Here is a 19634-nt window from a genome sequence, read left to right as displayed (position 1 = left end):
TTTCCTTTGTAAGGTTTCCAGAGTGTCACAGGAGATTTCTCATGTGCTGCTTATTTGTTCTTCACGCTGGAACAATAATTAAAATGTTGTTTAGCCTTCCCTATGTCCTACACCTCACTGAAAACATGTCGGCAGAGAAAGCAAATATTCATCATGGCTCAATATAAAACAGATCCCGCCAGGGATCATGCCAAACCCAACCAACCATGACAGTCAGATCAATGTATGTTTTGTTTTAATTTTTTATTTTTGCCTTTGCTTTAGCAACATGACTCTGGTATTTGCTGTTCCCTATGCCTTACCACTTTATGGCATGAGAATTCCTGAAATTGACAAGGCTTCCTGCCTATCTTTGCAGTGTATATGTGTGATACTATAAACTATAAGAGAAAATGACATTTTGACTCCGTAAATATTTGCTTTATGTCCCCTACATCTGTTTTACAGAACTCCTTTTTTTATTCCTCCATCAATACTCACTGAAAAGTGCTTGCTTCTACCTTTTGTATGGGTGTTACAAATTCCAGAGTCAGAGTCCCAATTTGCAAGTTAGGGTTTTTATTATTATTAAGCAAAGAGATGTGATTCTCTCATCAGTTTGTAGTCACATCATAAAACATGAATTTCCCTAGTGATTTTATTTTCTTTTTTGCAGTTGTGGAAGCAGGATATGCATACCATGGAGGTGTGAATGTGTGTGAGACCACACACCCAACTTATTGCTGTTGAGTCATTTAAAAATCTCAAGAGGGATTATATTTTTAAATTTGGTATTAAATTAGGCCCTCCAAAAATAATGGATCTAAACTTGAAATAGTCATTTAGGAGCAAGCTTTCTTGGATAATAATGTCCCTAATGTTAAATGCTTAGACTCTATAGATTCTGATTCTGGTTTCAAATCAGGGTTTCTCAGTTATTATCTGTGTGATGGTAGACATGTTATTCAACCTTTGTTGGTGTAAGTTTTCTAAATAAGTTTGTTCAATACGTCTTTGTTCATCCCTGGAATATACACAAGTGTAACTTCAGAAATGCCAACCCATACCTCTGGGAATACAAATTTACTAATTAGAGTGCAATAATCATATACAGTTCTTTGTCTTAATGTATAGAACGAAATACTATTTTCCAAAATTACTTAGGTTAATTATTTTCTTTGCCATCCTCTTCAGGTTGGTTATCTTGTTAATAATCCACTTTGGATGTCTCCCCTCTGACTTGGTTGATTCTAATTGCTTTTTTTTTTTTTTCTTTTTTGAGTATATGAAACATTAGTATGGTTCTGAATGTCAAAACTGTGCAAAAATTCTATTCAATTTGGAGTGTTATCTTACAGTCTTCTGCTTAACATTTCTTGGATGGAAGGTGGTTCATTAATTGAGGTGGTTAAATCCTTATTGTGGGTAATAACTCTGGATGCAGTAAATTCTCTCCGGTTTGTCTGTTGTGGATTTGGCTAGTTTATAGGGGACCTAATTCAGTGCCACCCTCGCCTGTCAATATAGCAAAATCCACTTTCTTTTAGTTAATTTCTTTTATTTAATGGTGGAAGGAGGAATTTTGTGTCCTTTAACTTTTTCATTCTCTTTGGTATTTCAGGAACCTGTGTTTTTCCCTTTTGCTTCTTTCCCCTTCAACACTCAGTTGACAGAGATGTGTTTATGTGTTTTTCACCACCAGGAGAAGGCTGCCACTTGAAATCAAGCATAATTTTAAGTCCCTTAAAATTGGTCATGCTGGTCAGATGTGCGCTCTTTCTAGCTATTTTCACACTTAAGGCAGGCTTACTCTTTTTGGTAATAGTTTTAGGTCAGCTTTACACTCATCAGTACCTCCACTCTTCCTTCTTTCTAAGTTTTTCCAGACTGCCTTTCGTCACAAGGCTAATGACAAGGCACAGAAGTATGAGAAATTGCTCATTTAAATTTGGTGATTTTCTCTTTTTCTCTTTTAACTTAAAATTATTTTGAAATTCAGAAGTTCTGTCTTCAAATTACACTGAGATTGTTGTGATTGTGTGTGTGTGTTTCTGTATATGTGTAGCTTTATTTGATGTTCTCATTTTTCAGTTTTGTTTTTCTTATCAGTGTCTCTCTCTCTCTCTCTCTCTTTTTTTTTTTTTAAATATTGTGAGAGCTGCCTTTGGTTTTAGTTGCCTGGAAGCCCTAACTGTTTCTTACTCTATTTTCTCTCAACTGACAAATAAGTTTCACATCCTATTGTTAGACATTTGTAGGCCTTCTGAAATTTACTTTGTATATGTAAGTGAAAATCTAAACTTAGTATTTTAATTGCTCCCCAACAATTTCATTGATCTTAGAACATTTTGATAACTCACCTTCCAGTTTTTATGCTACTGTTCTTAACCAGTATTTTTATTTATACTGTCTATTTAAATGTTATTGATTTTCTGGAGACACTGCTTTCAGATTTATTTACTTATTTTGAAGCTCTTTCATTTTCCAAAGCTATCTGCCCTATGAAACCTTCCTTTTGAAATTACTTTTCTTCCACTTGAGATACATCCTTTACTGTCTGAGTATTTTTAGGAATAAGCTTATGTTTTGTTTAACTGAGGGAGTTCATATTTTATCTTCATTCTTGATACATAGTGTTTTGTGGTGGGAAGTAAAATGTATTCTAGGTGAACAGTGTTTGTTTGTTTGTTGGAGGGAGTCAATGTTTGCTTTTTGTCTTTAGCACTTTGCAAATACTTCATTGTGTTCTTACTTCCACTGTTACTGTGGCAAGTCTAATTGTTAGTCCTCTATTGGTCTGTTCTGTCTAGCTGCTTTAAGAGGGTCTTTTTATATTTAGGTTTCACACTTCACTTGTCTACTTGTTGAATTTCCTTTTCATCAACCTTGGAATTTACTGGGTTTCCTTTATGAATGAGTTCGTGTATTCCATAACTTCTGGTAATTTTTTAGCAATAATTCTTATTTTTATTTTTCCCCATTGTCTCTATTCTCCCTTTCTGGAGTTCTGATTAAATATATATTGGACATTCTTTTTTTTTTTTTTTTAAAGATTTTATTTATTTGACAGAGAGAGACACAGCGAGAGAGGGAACACAAGCAGGGGGAGTGGAAGAGGGAGAAGCAGGCTGCCCGCTGAGCAGGGAGCCCGATGCGGGGCTCGATCCCCGGACCCCGGGATCATGACCCGAGCCGAAGGCAGACACTCAACGACTGAGCCACCCAGGTGCCCCTATATTGGACATTCTTAACATATCTGCCAAATTCCATAACCTCCTTTTACATTTCCTATTTTTTGTCATCTCTGATATGAATTCAGAGTCATTTCTTCAACTCTGCCTTCAGTTTCAATAATAGTCTTTTCAGTTACGTCTCATCTGTTTTCTAACCCATGCTTTGAGATTTTTTGTTTGTTTAAATTCAGTAATATTTTTCACTTTTAAAAGTTCTATTTCTTATATTTCAAGTCTACATATTTGAGAATGAAGTTTTGCTTCTTCATTTTTGTGTTTCCATCTTTATTTATTTGGATTTTTTTACATAGTTTTAAAAATATTTTGTGCTTGAAAATTTTAATGCTGGTTTTATTTTCATAAGTTGGTCTTTTGTTTCCTTCATAACTTGTTATTATGAATATGTTTTTGTGTTTGTCTGACTTAACTGACTACATATTCCATAAAGATTGAGAAATAGGTGTCTGTTCGGGCGCCTGGGTGGCTCAGTTGGTTAAGCAACTGCCTTCGGCTCAGGTCATGATTCTGGAGTCCCGGGATCGAGTCCCACATCGGGCTCCCTGCTCAGCGGGGGGTCTGCTTCTCCCTCTGACCTTCCCCTCTCATGCTCTCTGTCTCCCATTCTCTCAGATAAATAAATAAAATCTTAAAGAAAAAAATAGGTGTCCACATCTTAATATATAGCTTACTGTCTGGTATCGGATAAATTCCTTAAATAGTTGTTGAAAGGAGTCCCTATTCTCGTTTCATCATTGGAGAAGTTAAGTTTTGTTTTTTTTTTTTTTTTAAAGATTTTATTTATTTGACAGAGAAAGACACACAGAGAGAGGGAACACAAGCAGGGGGAATGGGAGAGGTAGAAGCAGGCTTCCCGCGGAGCAGGGAGCCTGATGTGGGGCTCTATCCCAGGACCCTGGGATCATGACCTGAGCCGAAGGCAGCCGCTTAAAGACTGAGCCACCCAGGCGCCCCAGAAGTTAAGTTTTTTAAATACACTTTTTTTTTTTTTGGAGAAAGTCTCCACTGATTGGTGGTTTTTAGAGCTCTTGCATATCACAAATGTCTTTTTTATTTATTATTATTCTAACAGTCAGAATTCTAAGGTAACAATCTTTTCCTTAAATGCCATTTTCTTGTGGTACTTAGCATTTCACAAAAGGCCTTTCTTGCCTTTTGAAAATAATCTGTATTGTCTGCTGAAGGCTATTGAATTTTTATATTTAAATTTTAAGGTAACATGTGACTATGGCTTCTTTGAGGATTGTCACTAATTTTGCCAGGCACTAAATGATACCTCTGTCTGCAATTTCTGACATTAAATTCAATTAAGGGAATTTTCTTTTCTGTATCATTATGACTTCTGCAATATCTATTGTGTTTTCTCCCCAGATTTCCTTTATATAATTAAATTTTTAAATTAATTCCTTGACTTTTCATGACCTATTTTCAGTCCTTTATTCTTCTGAGTTATGAACATTTTCAAGTTTGACTTCCACTAATTGAATTCAGCTTTATATAGAAAAAGTAGGTTGTCTACCACCTCCAATGAGATTTCTAATACAAAAATACATTTATTTAATACCTACATGAAATCTCTTATGACATAAAACTATTCCTACTTTATTCCCACTCCTAAGACTGAAGCATCTTCTTGAATCTTACTGTTGTCTTCACTTAATAGTGTCATTTCAGAAAGAGATTTAAGTCTGGTGATTCCAGAAAGTTCTTTCCACCTAGAATATTATTTTGCATATATGATTTTTTTCTTTCTTCCCACTGGAAGAAGTGTGATAGGCAAACTTCTACCATCTGTGACCTTCTCCATGAGAAAGAGCTTCTCCTCTGATGCTGGGAGGGAGCTTTGCCAGGCTAGATTTTTGGTAGTTAATACTGATCAAAATTAGCACCAGTTTGGTCAGAATAGAACTCTCTTTATAAGTTGTGATTTAAAGCTTCCATCTTGGAAGGAGATAGGCTTTTTAATGTAATGGCAAACTGTGGAACTTGGATATTAAGATTTTGGATACTAACTAATCACCCATTTAACCAATATTTGAGTCTAATGGTCATTAACTAGGTGTCTTTTTTTTTTTTTTAACTGCTCAAAACTATTCCAACCAGTAATTCTCTCTCTCTCACACACATACACACAGTGCTACCAAGAAAAATGTTTGCATTAACCCATTTAAGTTTCTCCTTGTATTAAGTTTGTAATTAAAATTTTGAATATATATTTTATGGGAAAAACTTAGTCTTTCTGCTCTAAAAGAATTATCAGGATTTTTTTACTAATAGTTTTTCTACCTGGACTATCCACTCAAGAACAAACTCTTCTGGATAATCTTTCTGTCCCTCCTATCACTTCTTATGCATTATGGAAACAGTACCCATTCTCCACCAAACCTAGTACGTGTTGCTTTTCTGCTTATGCAGCCATCTTATCTCAGAATGTTTGCCTCATTATCTGACTTTGTCCCCTTGACTTGGGTAAATTAGTGTAAATTTGTCAGTGTCCCTGATACCTAACTCCCAGACCAGGTATTCTTTCATAGGAGGGGGAATCATGTAGCACAAAATTCTAGCTTTTGACAGCTTTCCAGTTTCCAACTACAGATGCAGGTCTTTTCTTATTTTTATTTTCTTTATTTTATTTTTAGGAGGTTATTTCCATAAGGATGCATCCTTTATCTAAATACTTTGATATTTCAAAGATGTCTTAATAGTCACATATAAACCCAGATTTTTATAGAATTCATTAGCAAATTACCCCAGTTAGTATATATTTATTGAGTACCTACTGTGAATATAGTACTTTATTTGAAGCTATAATTTAGTTTGGGAGAGTTGCCTTTTACTTCTGCAATTTAGTTAAGAGAATAAGACCTATACATATGTAAACCTAATAAAAATATTAGTAAGGGATCGTGAGACAAATTATGATAATGTAAACCATTGATGTTCAGTAAAACAGATACTAGTCATCACAGCCAGTTTTTTGAAAATTGACATGAAGTAGAAAGACAATTATTAGGAAAGCATTTTACTAAAGAAGGAATAACTGATTATACCAGAATGGCTACAGAAGTGGATTCTGTAAAGAAGTAAGAACCATGGTTAGAAGGGTTAATTAGGTTGGTTGTGGACAGTCTTAAATGCTTAAGTGAAGAATGTGCTGAAAGTAATGTGAGTTTGGTCTAATGAAAATGGTGTCCTAGTGAGATGAGAGCAGTAACCAAAGGCCAAGAAAAGTAGCCAGTTAGGACATCCTAAAGGAATCGAGCTACAGGATGATGTGGATGTAGAGTTGGAGCAGTTGGAGTGTGACTGGCAAGGGATGTCACAGTAGAAAGCTAGCAGGACTTAATAACTGCTGGGAGAGTTGTGTAGGCTCAAAACATTTTGCTAATTAAAAGGGACATTGTGTATGAGACCACTTTTTCAACCTTTTTAAGTTGTAGAATTGATAGTATGAATGATATTATAAGAAAATAAAGTATGACAGTGTGACAAATCCCAGATATAGAAATAATTGACACAATAATGAACTGCTTGTTTCTCATGGTAGACATCTGCTTTTTGGCTGTCCATGTTTTACCCCCCTGTATTCTGGCACTGAACACTGCATGGTTTGGGTCTTTCCTATCTTTATTCTCTGTGTCTGTTCCGCTGTGCCCCAGAGTTTTGACCAATTATTTTTTTCTTTATTTGTTTTTAGATTTGTATTTACTTATTTGAGAGAGAGAGAGTGCACATGTGCAGTGTGGGAGGGGCAGAGGGGGAGAAGCAGACTCCCCCTGAACAGGGAACCCCACATTGGGCTCATCCCAGAATCCTGAGATCTTCACCTGAGCCAAAACCAGGAGTTGGACTCTTAACTGACTGCGCCACCCAAGTGCCCCTGACCAATTACTTTTTCTTAGCTCTTCCTACAGATACTTATTGAGCACCTACAATATGGCAAGGCATGGAGAATAGAGGAGACAAAAACTGCTGTGTGAGGATCATGTTAATAAGTAAATCCAGGTGCATTTTCATAGTTTTGTATTACCGAGGTTTTTAGGAGACAGTTGGTTAACTCAAATGAGCAGGAGGCAAATGCTTTTCATCTGGAGAGGACTGTTTTGTTTTTCTCAAACTCTGTGAGCAAGTGTTTTTTCCTGAAGTTTTGGAAATTTATGCACACCAAACACTCATTTTCATCTCCACTAGGGGGCAGTGTTTTACTATTAGATTTTTTTTCCTTCTGTGAAAAAAATGTATACGATTTTTTTGATTTGGTATTATCTTACAAATGTAACAAAAAGTGTTAAAAGATTTCTAAGCCTAATTTAGCACTTTTATACATTACATATACTATATTTTTGTATATTTCTATAAATATAAATATATGTAGATATAAATGTATGTATGGATATCAATTGTGCACTTTTATTTGGAAGTTTTTGACATTTTCTGGCATTTTGACAATTTTTGCATGAGTTCACCAAAACAAGGATAGATGGCAGAAGGATATTAATATCAAAATATGAGCAACCTGAATTTCAGGAGAGTTTTGTAACTCATGGAAATTGAATTAGGCTTTAGGTATGGAATTTGCTGAGACAATGTAATGTTTACCTTTCAAAAAGGACTGTTTAATCTCCTGAGACATCTAAAGCCTAAACATGTATATACATATATTTTAACTTTATAGTTTTCCTTTTAACAGAGGACATTGTGTTCTTTAGGAATGATGTGTGTGGAGGATGAATATCTCTAAAAGTTTCCTTTCAGGTTGTCTATAAAGATTTGGACAAAATGATGTCATAGCTTTTCCTGCTATTCTTTGAGAGCATATTCCACAAAATCCACATAAATTTGATTCTAACAGCATACTATAAATTTGTTTATGCCTCTTTAATTCAAATACTGAGAGCTGTGTAGTACAGTGATAGAAATAAATGTTTTAAAATAAACCTTTTAAAAAGTTCTTCAAGTTTATGTACACTGGGAATAGTTTTGCCCTAAGTTGTCCTTGAGAAAATGGAAGGGAACATTTAGTGAGTAAGGAATTTTGAAGACATAGGCATTATAGAAAATTGACCACTTGTACACACTTGAGAGATGTAATTTCTGTGGAACTGCAGGTTTGTTGTCCAAATAGTGGTAGGTGATGGGAAGGGGGGAGAGAAGAGCCACGAAAAATTACGGAAGTGTTCCTGTCATTCCCAATCTTCCGTGAAAACAATGACATCTCCTACTTGCCCTGATTTCCCAAATTTTGCCAATAGCTTAGAAGTCCCATGAGAATCTCTGCATCAAAACTACTACGCTATTGAAGATGATAGATAAATACAACCGCAGGGAATATAGGGAAACCTACCTATCAACCAGAAAACAAACCACATACAAGAACACTGAAGTCCAGGATTCCGTTGATAAGACTTAATTGCTCTAGAGTAAATTTAGAATTACCTTATGTGTTTAAGAGAGAATATTAATTAGAACTTTTGTGCATCTTTCATCTAAACATAGTACATTTCATCTTACTCTTGAAATGGCAAAGATAAAGAAATAGCTAAATTTGGTGTTTCTAGATAAAACCCATGCGGATTCTCATCCTAAATAATTCAGTTTGAAGGTATAGAAAATTTAAAGGGGCTATAATATATTTATGTTTCATCTAGTGTTCTTCTTAATATTTAAAAAAATGTGACTTTTGAGAAACTCTTCAGGATCTCAAAGAGCAATTGTTAATGTACTGAATAAAATTAAGTACAAATTTTCTGTTGTTTCGTTTAGCTTCACTTCCACTGTATTTTTCTTAACCTCTTAAGTCAGCAGAAAGCTAAGGCCTTGTGAATTATTAATATAATTCTTTCTTGGATCTTTTATTGAAAACTAAAATATTCAAACAAAAAATGTTTTCTTTGTGAAGATTTTGAAGATTTTTTATGGAGATAAATGTTTCCTGGAAATTTGGACACTGTTCTGTATTATTGATTTTATGGGATAACAGATGAAATTTAGTTCCCAGGATTTCAAGTCTTGGAACTAAATTTTAAAACAATTTATTTTTCTTATTAGAAGAATAAGCTGTGTTCACTATGAAAATTTTGAGAATATAACACAGAGAAGAAATAATAGCCATAAATCCATCATCCAAAAATACTCTTGTTGGGACCCTCAGTGGCTCAGTCAGTTAAGTGTCTACCTTTGGCTCAGGTCATGATCCCAGGGTCCTGCTCAGCAGGGAGCCTGCTTCTTCGTCTCCCTTTGCCGCTCCTCCTGCTTGAGCTCTCTCTCTCTAATAAATACATAATCTTAAAAAAAAAAAACTCTTGTTAACATTTTAATATTTTCCCTCCTAGTATTTTAAGAAATCACACCCACTGTATTCTTTACTTCCTTTCTGACTGGCTTCTATTTTTTAAATACATTTGTAACCAAGAAAAAGAGTGAATGCTGCATTTCTGAGCTAGAAGTTATGTTTTTATTATTTTATGACAGGATAGAGTTAGCAATTTTTAAGATTTTTCTAAAAAAATTGACATTGCTGTGAACAGGATAATATAAAACAAGGAATTATGATGATGACAATCATATAGACTAAAGAGAAAATGCACACTAACTCATCTTGCCTCACTAAATATCCTCCTGTTTTTCCTTAAATTCAAGAAATGTATTCCTTTGATTTTTGTGTGTGATTATGTAAAAATTGGTGTGTCATGTTTAAAGTTTATGCTCTTTATGGCTGGTGAGTAGAAATTCAGGTAAACCTGAAGCCTGGAAATTAATTGCTAGAGTTACAGACAGATCATGAACTGATGATAAATTTAATTTTAGTAGATTTATTTTTTCATTTTTTTTGTGGGAATTTGGGTGCTCACTTTCCCTGCAATATCTTTGTGACATCTAGCCTATCACATTGCTATGCCACAATGAAATCAGCCATGATTTCTTGTTCCCTCAAATTTCTTTTTCATTCTGGACTTTGCAGCTTTTGCCTCCTCTTTTTCTCATCCTTTGGTTCCACCTCCTTCAGGAGCCTTTCCAGCATTATGTGGTCTTACCACACTCTGAATTCCCTCATCCCTTTATGTCCAGCTCTAGCTGTATTACCTTCAGCCTAGTTCTTTGCATATTTATGTACGTGACGTTGGGTTGTTTTTCTAGAAATGGGGTTGACTTTTTTTTTTCCTTGTTGGTTTCATGTAGTAAACATTCCCAGGTAACATGGCTACTGAGAGAACCCATATGTGATTTTCTAAATGTTCCAAACAGGTGTTTTGATGCTGGCGGTGGAGTGTAGCAGTAGGTAAGGAAGCAGTAGGGAAATGGAATAGTAATACAGTCATAAGTATTAAGATGGTTATAGTAATAATTAACTATTTCTCTCTCAGTTTGGATATATATGTATATATTTTAACCTGTTCTCAGGATCAATAATACTGTTTACTGCTCTGCCCATCTCATGTTAAACCAATCCATTATTAATTTCAAATACTGTATTTTTTTTTAAAGATTTTATTTATTTATTTGAGACAGAATGAGAGAGAGAGCGAGAGCACGTGAGAGGGGGGAGGGTCAGAGGGAGAAGCAGGCTCCCTGCCGAGCAGGAAGCCCGATGCGGGACTCGATCCAGGGACTCCAGGATCATGACCTGAGCCGAAGGCAGTCGCTTAACCAACTGAGCCACCCAGGCGCCCCTCAAATACTGTATTTTACAGGTGTAAAATATTCTTTATTATAGATTCCCATGCTATGTTGAACATGTATATTTTTTCTTCAGTGTTTCCATCTCTTCTTTTTAACATATTAATCATAGTTATTTTGAAATCCTTGCATGCTAATTCCAACATATGGATTATGTCTGAAAAACTATCCTATATATGGATGATTTTCTCTCCTTAAGTTTTTTTTTTTTTCCCCCTCCTGCTTTCTGCTTCTTTACTCCTCAGGTAAGATTTTATTATATGCCATATTTGAGTTATGAAACTTTTTAAAGGCTCTAGCTTATTTTAGCTTCCTCCAAAGAATACTAAAATTTGTTCTGGCAAGCACTTATATTATTGGGAGATAAACCAGATCTTCTGGAGGCTGTTGAAACTTCATTAGGGCAGGTTCAATTCCATTTTGTCTTTATTCCCAGGCTATAGGCATGGCCTTTTACAGCTCTCAACCAAAAACCATGGGTATTCACCAAGATCTCTTCATTCTAGCTGGACTCATATCTAATCTCCTTGTTCTCAGTACAGTGTGGGCTCTGAATCTTTGCTCAGCTCCTCAGCTTTCCAAGAGTTATTCTTTGCTAAGCCCCACTGAGTCTTCCTGCAGAAGCTCAGTTTAGAAGTTGACCAAGAAATGAAGGGATTCTTAGCAGATTTTTAGGACTTCTCTGCAACTCCCCACTGCCAGGGACTTTGCCTGCTCAAATCCATGCCACCTCAACAACTCTAAATTGTAATCTGTGTCTTTTCTACCTGGATATACTGTCATTCTCTCCTTGGGCTCTATTTCTCTTCTTTATGGTTTGGAAAAATTCTCTCAACAAGACAGCTGGGGTGAATGTTACCTAATAGGATTTTCTTTCAAGGATTGGAGACATGCATAGGTTACTGTCCAAGAGCTGCAACAGTATTTTTACATATAGTAGATAATCAGATTTAATAGTTATGTGTGATGAGAGGGTGATGTTATGGACAAAGTTAGTGCACACCATAAAAATAATTCTAACAGCTATTATCAGTGGATATTTACCAGGTATCTGTGGTTTATGTGTCTTGTCTGATTCAGTCGCCACAGAAAAGTGGTGAGGCAGCTAATATTGTTATTATATTTTTAGAAGAAAAAAATGAAGAACTGTGAAACTTACATAATTTGCTCAAGATCACTTGAAAATTGTTAAAGGCTGTATTTGAATACCAGCAGTCTCATTCTAGAGTCGGTGCCTTTATCAATTGCACAATTTATGAAAAGAATAGTGTATTTTATTTAAGGAATATACAAATGGGCTGGCACACACAAATAAATTAACTTTGTAACTCAAGTTTTGTAATTCTGGCACAGAAACATTGTATAAATCAAGAGAAATATTTTGAAATTGAACACATACTTTTTTGAAAAATAATACACTTTGTAGTGTTCAGGATAGCAGAGAGTTACTATATGCCCTGTACCCAGTCTCCCTTATTTTTAACAACTAAAGTCCTATAGTTTATTCAGATTTCATTAGTTTTAACTAATGTATTTTCTTTAATTTCAGGATGTCCTATTACTTTTAGTTGGTCATGTGTCCTTAGTTTCCTTTTGTCTTTGACATTTTCTCACTCGTTTTTGATGAACTTCACAGTTTTGAAGAGGACTGGTCATATATATTGTAGAATGCCCTTCTATTGGAATATGTATAATGTTTTCCTCATGATTAGACTGGGGTTATGGGTTTTGGGGAGGGTGACCACAGCAGTCAATGCCATTTCGTTACATTGTATCAAGAATGTGTACTGTGGGGCGCCTGGGTGGCTCAGTCGGTTGGGCGACTGCCTTCGGCTCGGGTCATGATCCTGGAGTCCCTGGATCGAGTCCCGCATCGGGCTCCCTGCTCGGCGGGGAGTCTGCTTCTCCCTCTGACCCTCCCCCCTCTCATGTGCTCTCTCTCAAATAAATAAATAAATCTTTAAAAAAAAAAAAAAAAAAAAAAAAAAGAATGTGTACTGTGAACATGATTTTTCAGCATTCATGTTGACCTTGCTTACTTAATTTTAACATTAAATATTTTTATTATATAATATTTGGAATACGCAAAATACATACACACACTTGTGTGTGAATGATAATAAAATCATCAGCTGTAAGGCCCCCCCACCCTGTTCCCCCCCACCTCCTCAATTAAAAACAGTGGTTTGCATATCTACTGCAGCAAGAAATGCTTTTTTTTTTTTTTTAAAGATTTTATTTATTTATTCATGAGAGACAGAGAGAGAGACAGAGGCAGAGGGAGAAGCAGGCTCCCCGTGGAGCAGGGAGCCCGATGCGGGACTCGATCCCAGGACCCTGGGATCATGACCTGAGCCGAAGGCAGATGCTTAACTGACTGAGCCACCCAGGCGTCCCAAGAAATGCTTTTTTAAAGATCTGTTTGAATTTACCTTTTTTAAAAATTGCATTAGCAATGCTTTTATAGAGATAGAGAATTTTGAGATGACTTTGAAATCCATACATTGTTTGAACACCTGCTCTTTGTACATAGTAGAATTTTCTGAGTATAGGTGGGTCTCACCATCTTGTTTAATCACTTTTTGAATTTCTGTATTTTTCAGGGACAAAATGATTGAGCTCAGGCAGAAAGGGAAAATAGTGAAATAACATTGGTTCTTCTCACTGAATTACACTCATTCCAAATGATGCCTGTAGAAATTGCATAAATAAATTAACTTTTAAAAGAACATTCTTAAATTCATTAGTTAAAGGTAGGTAAGTTATGGAGCTATCAAATGGGAATAGATTTATTCTAAGACTTAGAAATGTGATTTTCTAGCCCTAGTTTCTTAGATTTTTCCCCTTCTTCATGTGTTGCTCTCCTGCTTTCATTATGATAAGTATAAACTGGTTTCAAAGAGGCTATACAGATAGTCTTTTTCTGTTTATTTTTAAAGGGGAAACTAATTTTCATCATCTATGTCTCAATTTAATAAATAAGATGGGCGTAGACGTGTATTATAAACTCTGCAATATTGTAATTAATCATTAAGAGGGACAAATACATATTTAGAGTTAATTTGTATTTTGTTCCATTTTAGAATATTTATGTATGTATTTATGAATGAAGTGGCATGAATGATACCTACTCCCATATAAGTGAATCACATTTTAAGGCCAGACATATTTGGCTTTAGAATGGTTCATATGTGATTTAGGTCTTGTGATATTCAGGAAGCCAGTACAGCCTTTGAAATTCAATACTAAATGTCACTAAAACTCACAAGATGCAGAGTAGCCACGATTTAACCCTTGTGGGTTTTCCCCAGCTCCACCCCTTAGAACACAATCACGGAAATTGATGGAAAAGTGTAGTTGAAGCAGAGGTGGTCTCACCACCATCCTCATAGATGAGGAGCCTAGGGCCTCTGGGCTGATGAAGGTGTGGTAGTGGAAAGGTTTTGATAATATTCTTTGTACCATTGCCAGGCGTCCCACCAAATACGCAAATAGGAGTAAACAAAGTAACCAAAAAGTGGTCAATGTTAACAAATGAGTTAAACTGAAAGGGTGATGATACCTCTATCATAGCCTTCTTTGCTTTGAATTCATTATAATTTATGGAGTGCTACCATGTGGTAGGCATTGAACTAAGTGTTCCATATTCAAAGACAAAATGAAAAATTCTTTACCTCAAGAAACTCATCATCTGGGGGAATAGATGGTCAACTAAAAAGACTATTAGAATTCAGTGTGCTGGAGGAATTAATAGCTGTGGAAACAGAAATTCGCCTCACCCAACTGGGCTGGGGGATAGGGATCCGGGTAGATTGCAACCATTGATAACTGGGTGGAACCACAAAGAATAACTAGGGTCAGCTAATCCAGGAAAGGAGTGAGATAGCTTTCCTGGCAAAGGGATTAGCTGGGGCAAAGGAATGAAAGTTTAGAAAAATAGCTTGTTTGGGCAATCTTAACGCAGTTCTGTGTGGTTTGGGGAATTGAGTGATTATAAAGGAATGGCAGAAAAAGGATGGAAGGATATAAATGTAAAGGGTTCTGATTTGACCCTGAAGTTCAGAGGTAGCCTTGAAAGGATTTTAGGCAGGGTAGTAATGTGATCAGATCTATATGTTTAAGTATTTTGATTGCTGTGTGGGAAACAGGGTAGAAGAGGACAAGACTTCAGAGAGGCTGTTTATGAGATTGTTTCAGTAATTGAGGATGGAGATGTTTTGCTGGCAGCGGCAGTTTGAATGGAGTAAATGGATTCAAGAAACGTTAAGAAGGTAGAAGCAGTAGGTACTAGTGATACACTGAACACTAGGAAAATGTGTTAAGGATGTTGCCAGCATTTAGAAGTTGGTTACCAGGTCCCTCTTCCTGAACCTAGCACAATTCACAACACAGAGACCCTAAAGATATTAGCTCTGTTTTGACTTTCTCTTCCCCTTCATCCCCCTCAGGAAGCCTAAACAGTTGGAGTAAACATATATTCATAGGCAATATGATTTCACAGGCAAAACCACATTTTAGCAACTTGTGAGAAACTCATTTCACTAATGTGCCTGATCCTTCACAAACAACAAGGCATTTTTATTTTTCCTCCCAGACCAGTATTCACAGTTTATAACAAAGTCTTTTGTTGGAGAACACTCAGAAACAAGATGAAGGAAAGGCTTGCATCATCGGTGAAATATTCACACTTGAGTGAAGAGCCAAAGTTGGTCAGATATTGGATCAAGGGAAAATCTTTTGTTTCATACTGCTAGGATTTGAAATTGTGTCAGTGTTTTCTTGGTATCTTCAGCAGATATATTTGGTATATAATGAAAAGTGCTTGCAAAAGCATTTCTCCTTTATTTGAGGGACGACGTGCATACCAGTAGCTATGGTCTGAGTTCCAGAGGGTGCCAAGTCCAGAGAGCAGGGGACCTTGAAAAGTGGCTCCCTGAACTCATAAAAACAGGAGGATGGTGGTGGACAGGGGCTGAGTGGTGGAGGAAATGAGAGATGTTGATCAAAGCGTACAAACTTCCAGTTGTAAGGTGAATAAGTTCTGGGATTTTAATGTATAGCATGGTGATTATAGTTAACAATATTGTATACTTGGCAGTTGCTAAGAGAGTAAATCTTGAATGCTCTCACTACCCCTCAATGGTAACTGTATGAGGTGATGGATTAACTAACCTTTTTGTAATAATCATTTCATAATACATAGGTATATCAAATCATCACATTGTACACCCTACACTTACACAATGTTACATGTCAAATATATCTCTATAAAGCTGATGGGAAAAAAACTAAAAATGAAGAAATATTAAAAGATAAAAGTAACTATTAAATTTAATGTGTGACATATTTTCTTTTTAAAATAATTATTGTTTTATCCTTTTTTTTTTTTTTTCAGGATGAGCAGAGGCTACAGGCAAGTTTAAGGCAAGGAGTCACAATTATTGCCACCTTAATCAAAGAAAGAAATTCTGGACTTGTTGGTCAGCTACTGGTAGCATGAAGAACACAGAGAAAATTATGTACCGGGTTTTTAGAAACATTTACCTAGGTATCTCTGCTGTGCTTCCCTCCCTATTGTATGTGGTAGAATGTTTAACTTGTCTTTTATGTCTCACAGTTTGTAGGATGTGACATTTGGGTTATAGAAATGAATCAGTGTTTATATCTGTGAAAAAAATACTCTTGTGCATGTCAAATATAAATTAATCAGAAAATATGCAAATGGAAAGTAATAACCTTCATGTAATCTTCTGCAAAGGCATGAAAAATCAAATAGAAATCATGATGGATGAGCTAATCCTCCTAGGAATGAGAATTTAGAGAACTTCAACTGTGGTCTTATCTCTGTGTTAATTAGTAAATCACACTATCATGAAATGAGTAAAAAAAAGATTGAGAAAAATTTTTAATTCTAAAATTGTCCTCTTACCAACTGATATTTTTATTTGTTTTCTAATTTTCCACACCTTAAAAAATAAATAAAAGAGACAACAGGGAACTCTGGTTCTAATATTTTCACCGTTGGCCTCACATTACTCTAGATCCATAAAGGAGATGTAATTCCCTCCTGCTTTTCTGTTTTAAAATTCTATGTTTTCCTTGGTTTATGAAAAATAATTTTGACTTATTTTAAAAGGTCTCTGATTTTTCTGAATGCCTTTAAAAGAAGACCAAAAATCTTCATAAAAGTGAAATTATTTTGGTCAGTCCCAAGTTAGTCTTTTCTGAAAGATAGGGAGTCATAAATTACTTTTTGATACAGATACTACTGTCTTTTTAATTTAAAATTTTTATTTAAGTAGGCTCCACGCCCAGCATGGAGCCCAATGCAGGACTTGAACTCACGACCCTGAGATCAAAACCTGAGCTAGATCAAGAGTAAGACTCTTAACAGACTGAGCCACCCAGGTGCCCTGATATTGCTGTCTTTTAAAATCATGTTGTTACTCTTTCAAATTTCCACTGGTATATACGTCTTAAAAGTGTAAATGATTTTTGCTTACATTAAATTTTGCAAAAAATGTGTATACAATCATTAGAGATAACTTTTATTCTCTTTTTACACATTAGATCAGATTCCAAGGCTTAGGTTACTTGTGGAAACTATAAAAGTTGCATGAGATGTTATCAGTTAAAGATAAACTGTGAAGATTTCTATAAAATTTCTTCTTAACATGTTGGATGATTTTCCCTGTTTTTATCTAGGACCTATATTAGTAGGAGAGTTTATAATTTACATTTAAGTAATAGTAGAATATAATGGAGTAATTACTTCAATTCGTACTCCTAAATGAAATGTGTTATTTCAGTGTAGCTTGGATCTAAATTCCTGGGCTTACCACTTTTTTTTTTCTCTTTCTCTAGGGATGATAAAAAGCGTGAATGATTTAATTCAAAACTGTGATGGTGAAAGTATGTGGGCAATGTGTAGATTTTTGGGCTAGAACATCTGTGTCATTGTTAAGGTGGTGGGTTGACTGTTGTGAAAAGGTCCACACATGAACCTTTTGAAGTCTTCAGGTGAAAATGTTTTAAGGACTCGGAAGTGGTTATAAAGGCAAATAGGAAAATATTATCAGGGTTTTAAAGAGAAAGTGCCTTTAAGTAAAAGGCAGAAACAGTATATCTATGGCACAGCAAAATTACTGTATCAATTGAGTGCTGGTTAAGTCATCTTAAATTCCAAATTATTAATGGATTGTTGAGCCAGACAAGAATTTATCTGGGAGCGATGATTAATGACTTTACCCTAGGCAATCTTAAACTGTGACTGAAATAATCACCACCGTCATCATCACCCTTATCATCTCATTTGATTTTTTTCCTTACAGTTTACAAAGTGATTGACAGCTTTGAAAATAATTTGAAGAAGTCTTCCCACATCCTTTATTGTGTGGATGGAACTTGAGGTTCAGAGATCTTAGCTACCTTGTGGAGAGCCCTGTGGCTGCCTAATAACAAGAGGTAGAGATTAAACTCAGGACCACTAATGCTAAGTTTGAAGCTCAGCTCCCTGTTTAATTATGATGCTGGCAAAGGACATCCAGCTGAGAGGCTGTGGGAAGTAAGCCAGAAGCTCTCAGTGAGCACTGGGGGAATGGACAAAGAGGGACAGATCATCCCAATGACCAGAGGAAAATCCTGAAGCTTATAGCTTTCCAGCCATCTTTCCAACATACAGAAATTGTAGCTAAGGGTGAAGGAAATGGAAAGAATTATTGGCCAAGAGAGAAAGATAAGTTGGTTGTTCTTAGTGTCTGAGAGATCCAGAGGCAACTTTATTGTTAAATTTTCATCACTGCTTCTTTCATGGGAACTGTCTATTTTCACTTTATTTTCTAAAATGTCTTCTAAAATAATAGTTAAGTTATGCTTCAGCATTGCTCAAATTGTTTTCTACCTGTGGAAAATTTTGTGAATGACTATTTTCTTTCTAAATGTTTGCTAGTTAATTAAATGCAATTTAGTTAGACTTTTATGGAATTTAACAGTGTGATCAGTGGTTTGGCTAATGACATATTGGTAAGAGGTGCAATTTTTTTTCATAAAACTGCTCAGTTTGAGAGAGAAGTTGTTGGAAGTATATGAATTTATGGGTAAGAATTGGACCCCTATGTTCTACCAGAGCCATTCTTCCTGTGGTCACTTCAAACGTTTTGCGTTGGTTTAACAGGTAAACTCTTTTTTTTTTCATGCTGGTTATCACTATCAAATTTTACTTAATACATGTAAATATAATGATCATTTTATAAAAATCAAGTTGCAGTAGAACATTTTCTTATATTAAATCTGCAAATTTTATTTCCTTTTAATGTTGAAACTAATTAGGCCAAGGAAGAGTAAATAATATTTGAATTAAAATGTTACAGCCATTTTGATGAAGAAAAAGTGAATTTATTTTCAAAGTTTAATTAAAAAATAAACAGAATAAATGAAAAAGTATGTATCATTTTAGGATTTGTTAGTACGGTTCAAAATAAGTGAATTAGAACTGGCTTGTGGGTGGTTTGGGCATTGTACCATTTATATATGTTCTTGTACATTTTTAGTTTCAAAATTGTAAAAAATGTGTGCATTTTTTAAACGAAAAGTCACACACTATTAAAGATTTTCAGTATATTCTCTTTTAAGAAAAAATACGTGATTGATAAATAACTAAATACTTAATGGTATTTTAAAATCCAATGGCAATTATCATTGATATTTAGTGTGTATATACATATTTTT

General features: G+C 35.2%; 1 protein-coding gene across 1 annotated transcript in view; it reads left to right on the top strand.

Annotated features, from left to right (window-relative positions):
- CRPPA (CDP-L-ribitol pyrophosphorylase A) overlaps positions 1–16834 on the top strand; it is a 310974-nt gene extending 294140 nt beyond the window's left edge. The window contains exon 10 of the mRNA XM_021689627.2: positions 16303–16834. Coding sequence (XP_021545302.1) covers positions 16303–16407 — 105 coding nt within the window. The 3' untranslated portion in view covers positions 16408–16834. The remainder of the gene's footprint in view (positions 1–16302) is intronic.
- The last annotated feature ends 2800 nt before the right edge of the window (positions 16835–19634 follow it).

The sequence above is a fragment of the Neomonachus schauinslandi genome, chromosome 12, assembly GCF_002201575.2.
Source record: "Neomonachus schauinslandi chromosome 12, ASM220157v2, whole genome shotgun sequence".
Classification (NCBI taxonomy): domain Eukaryota; kingdom Metazoa; phylum Chordata; class Mammalia; order Carnivora; family Phocidae; genus Neomonachus; species Neomonachus schauinslandi.
The sequence above is the reverse complement of the archived record's forward strand: the minus strand, read 5'-3'. Positions and strand labels throughout refer to the sequence as shown.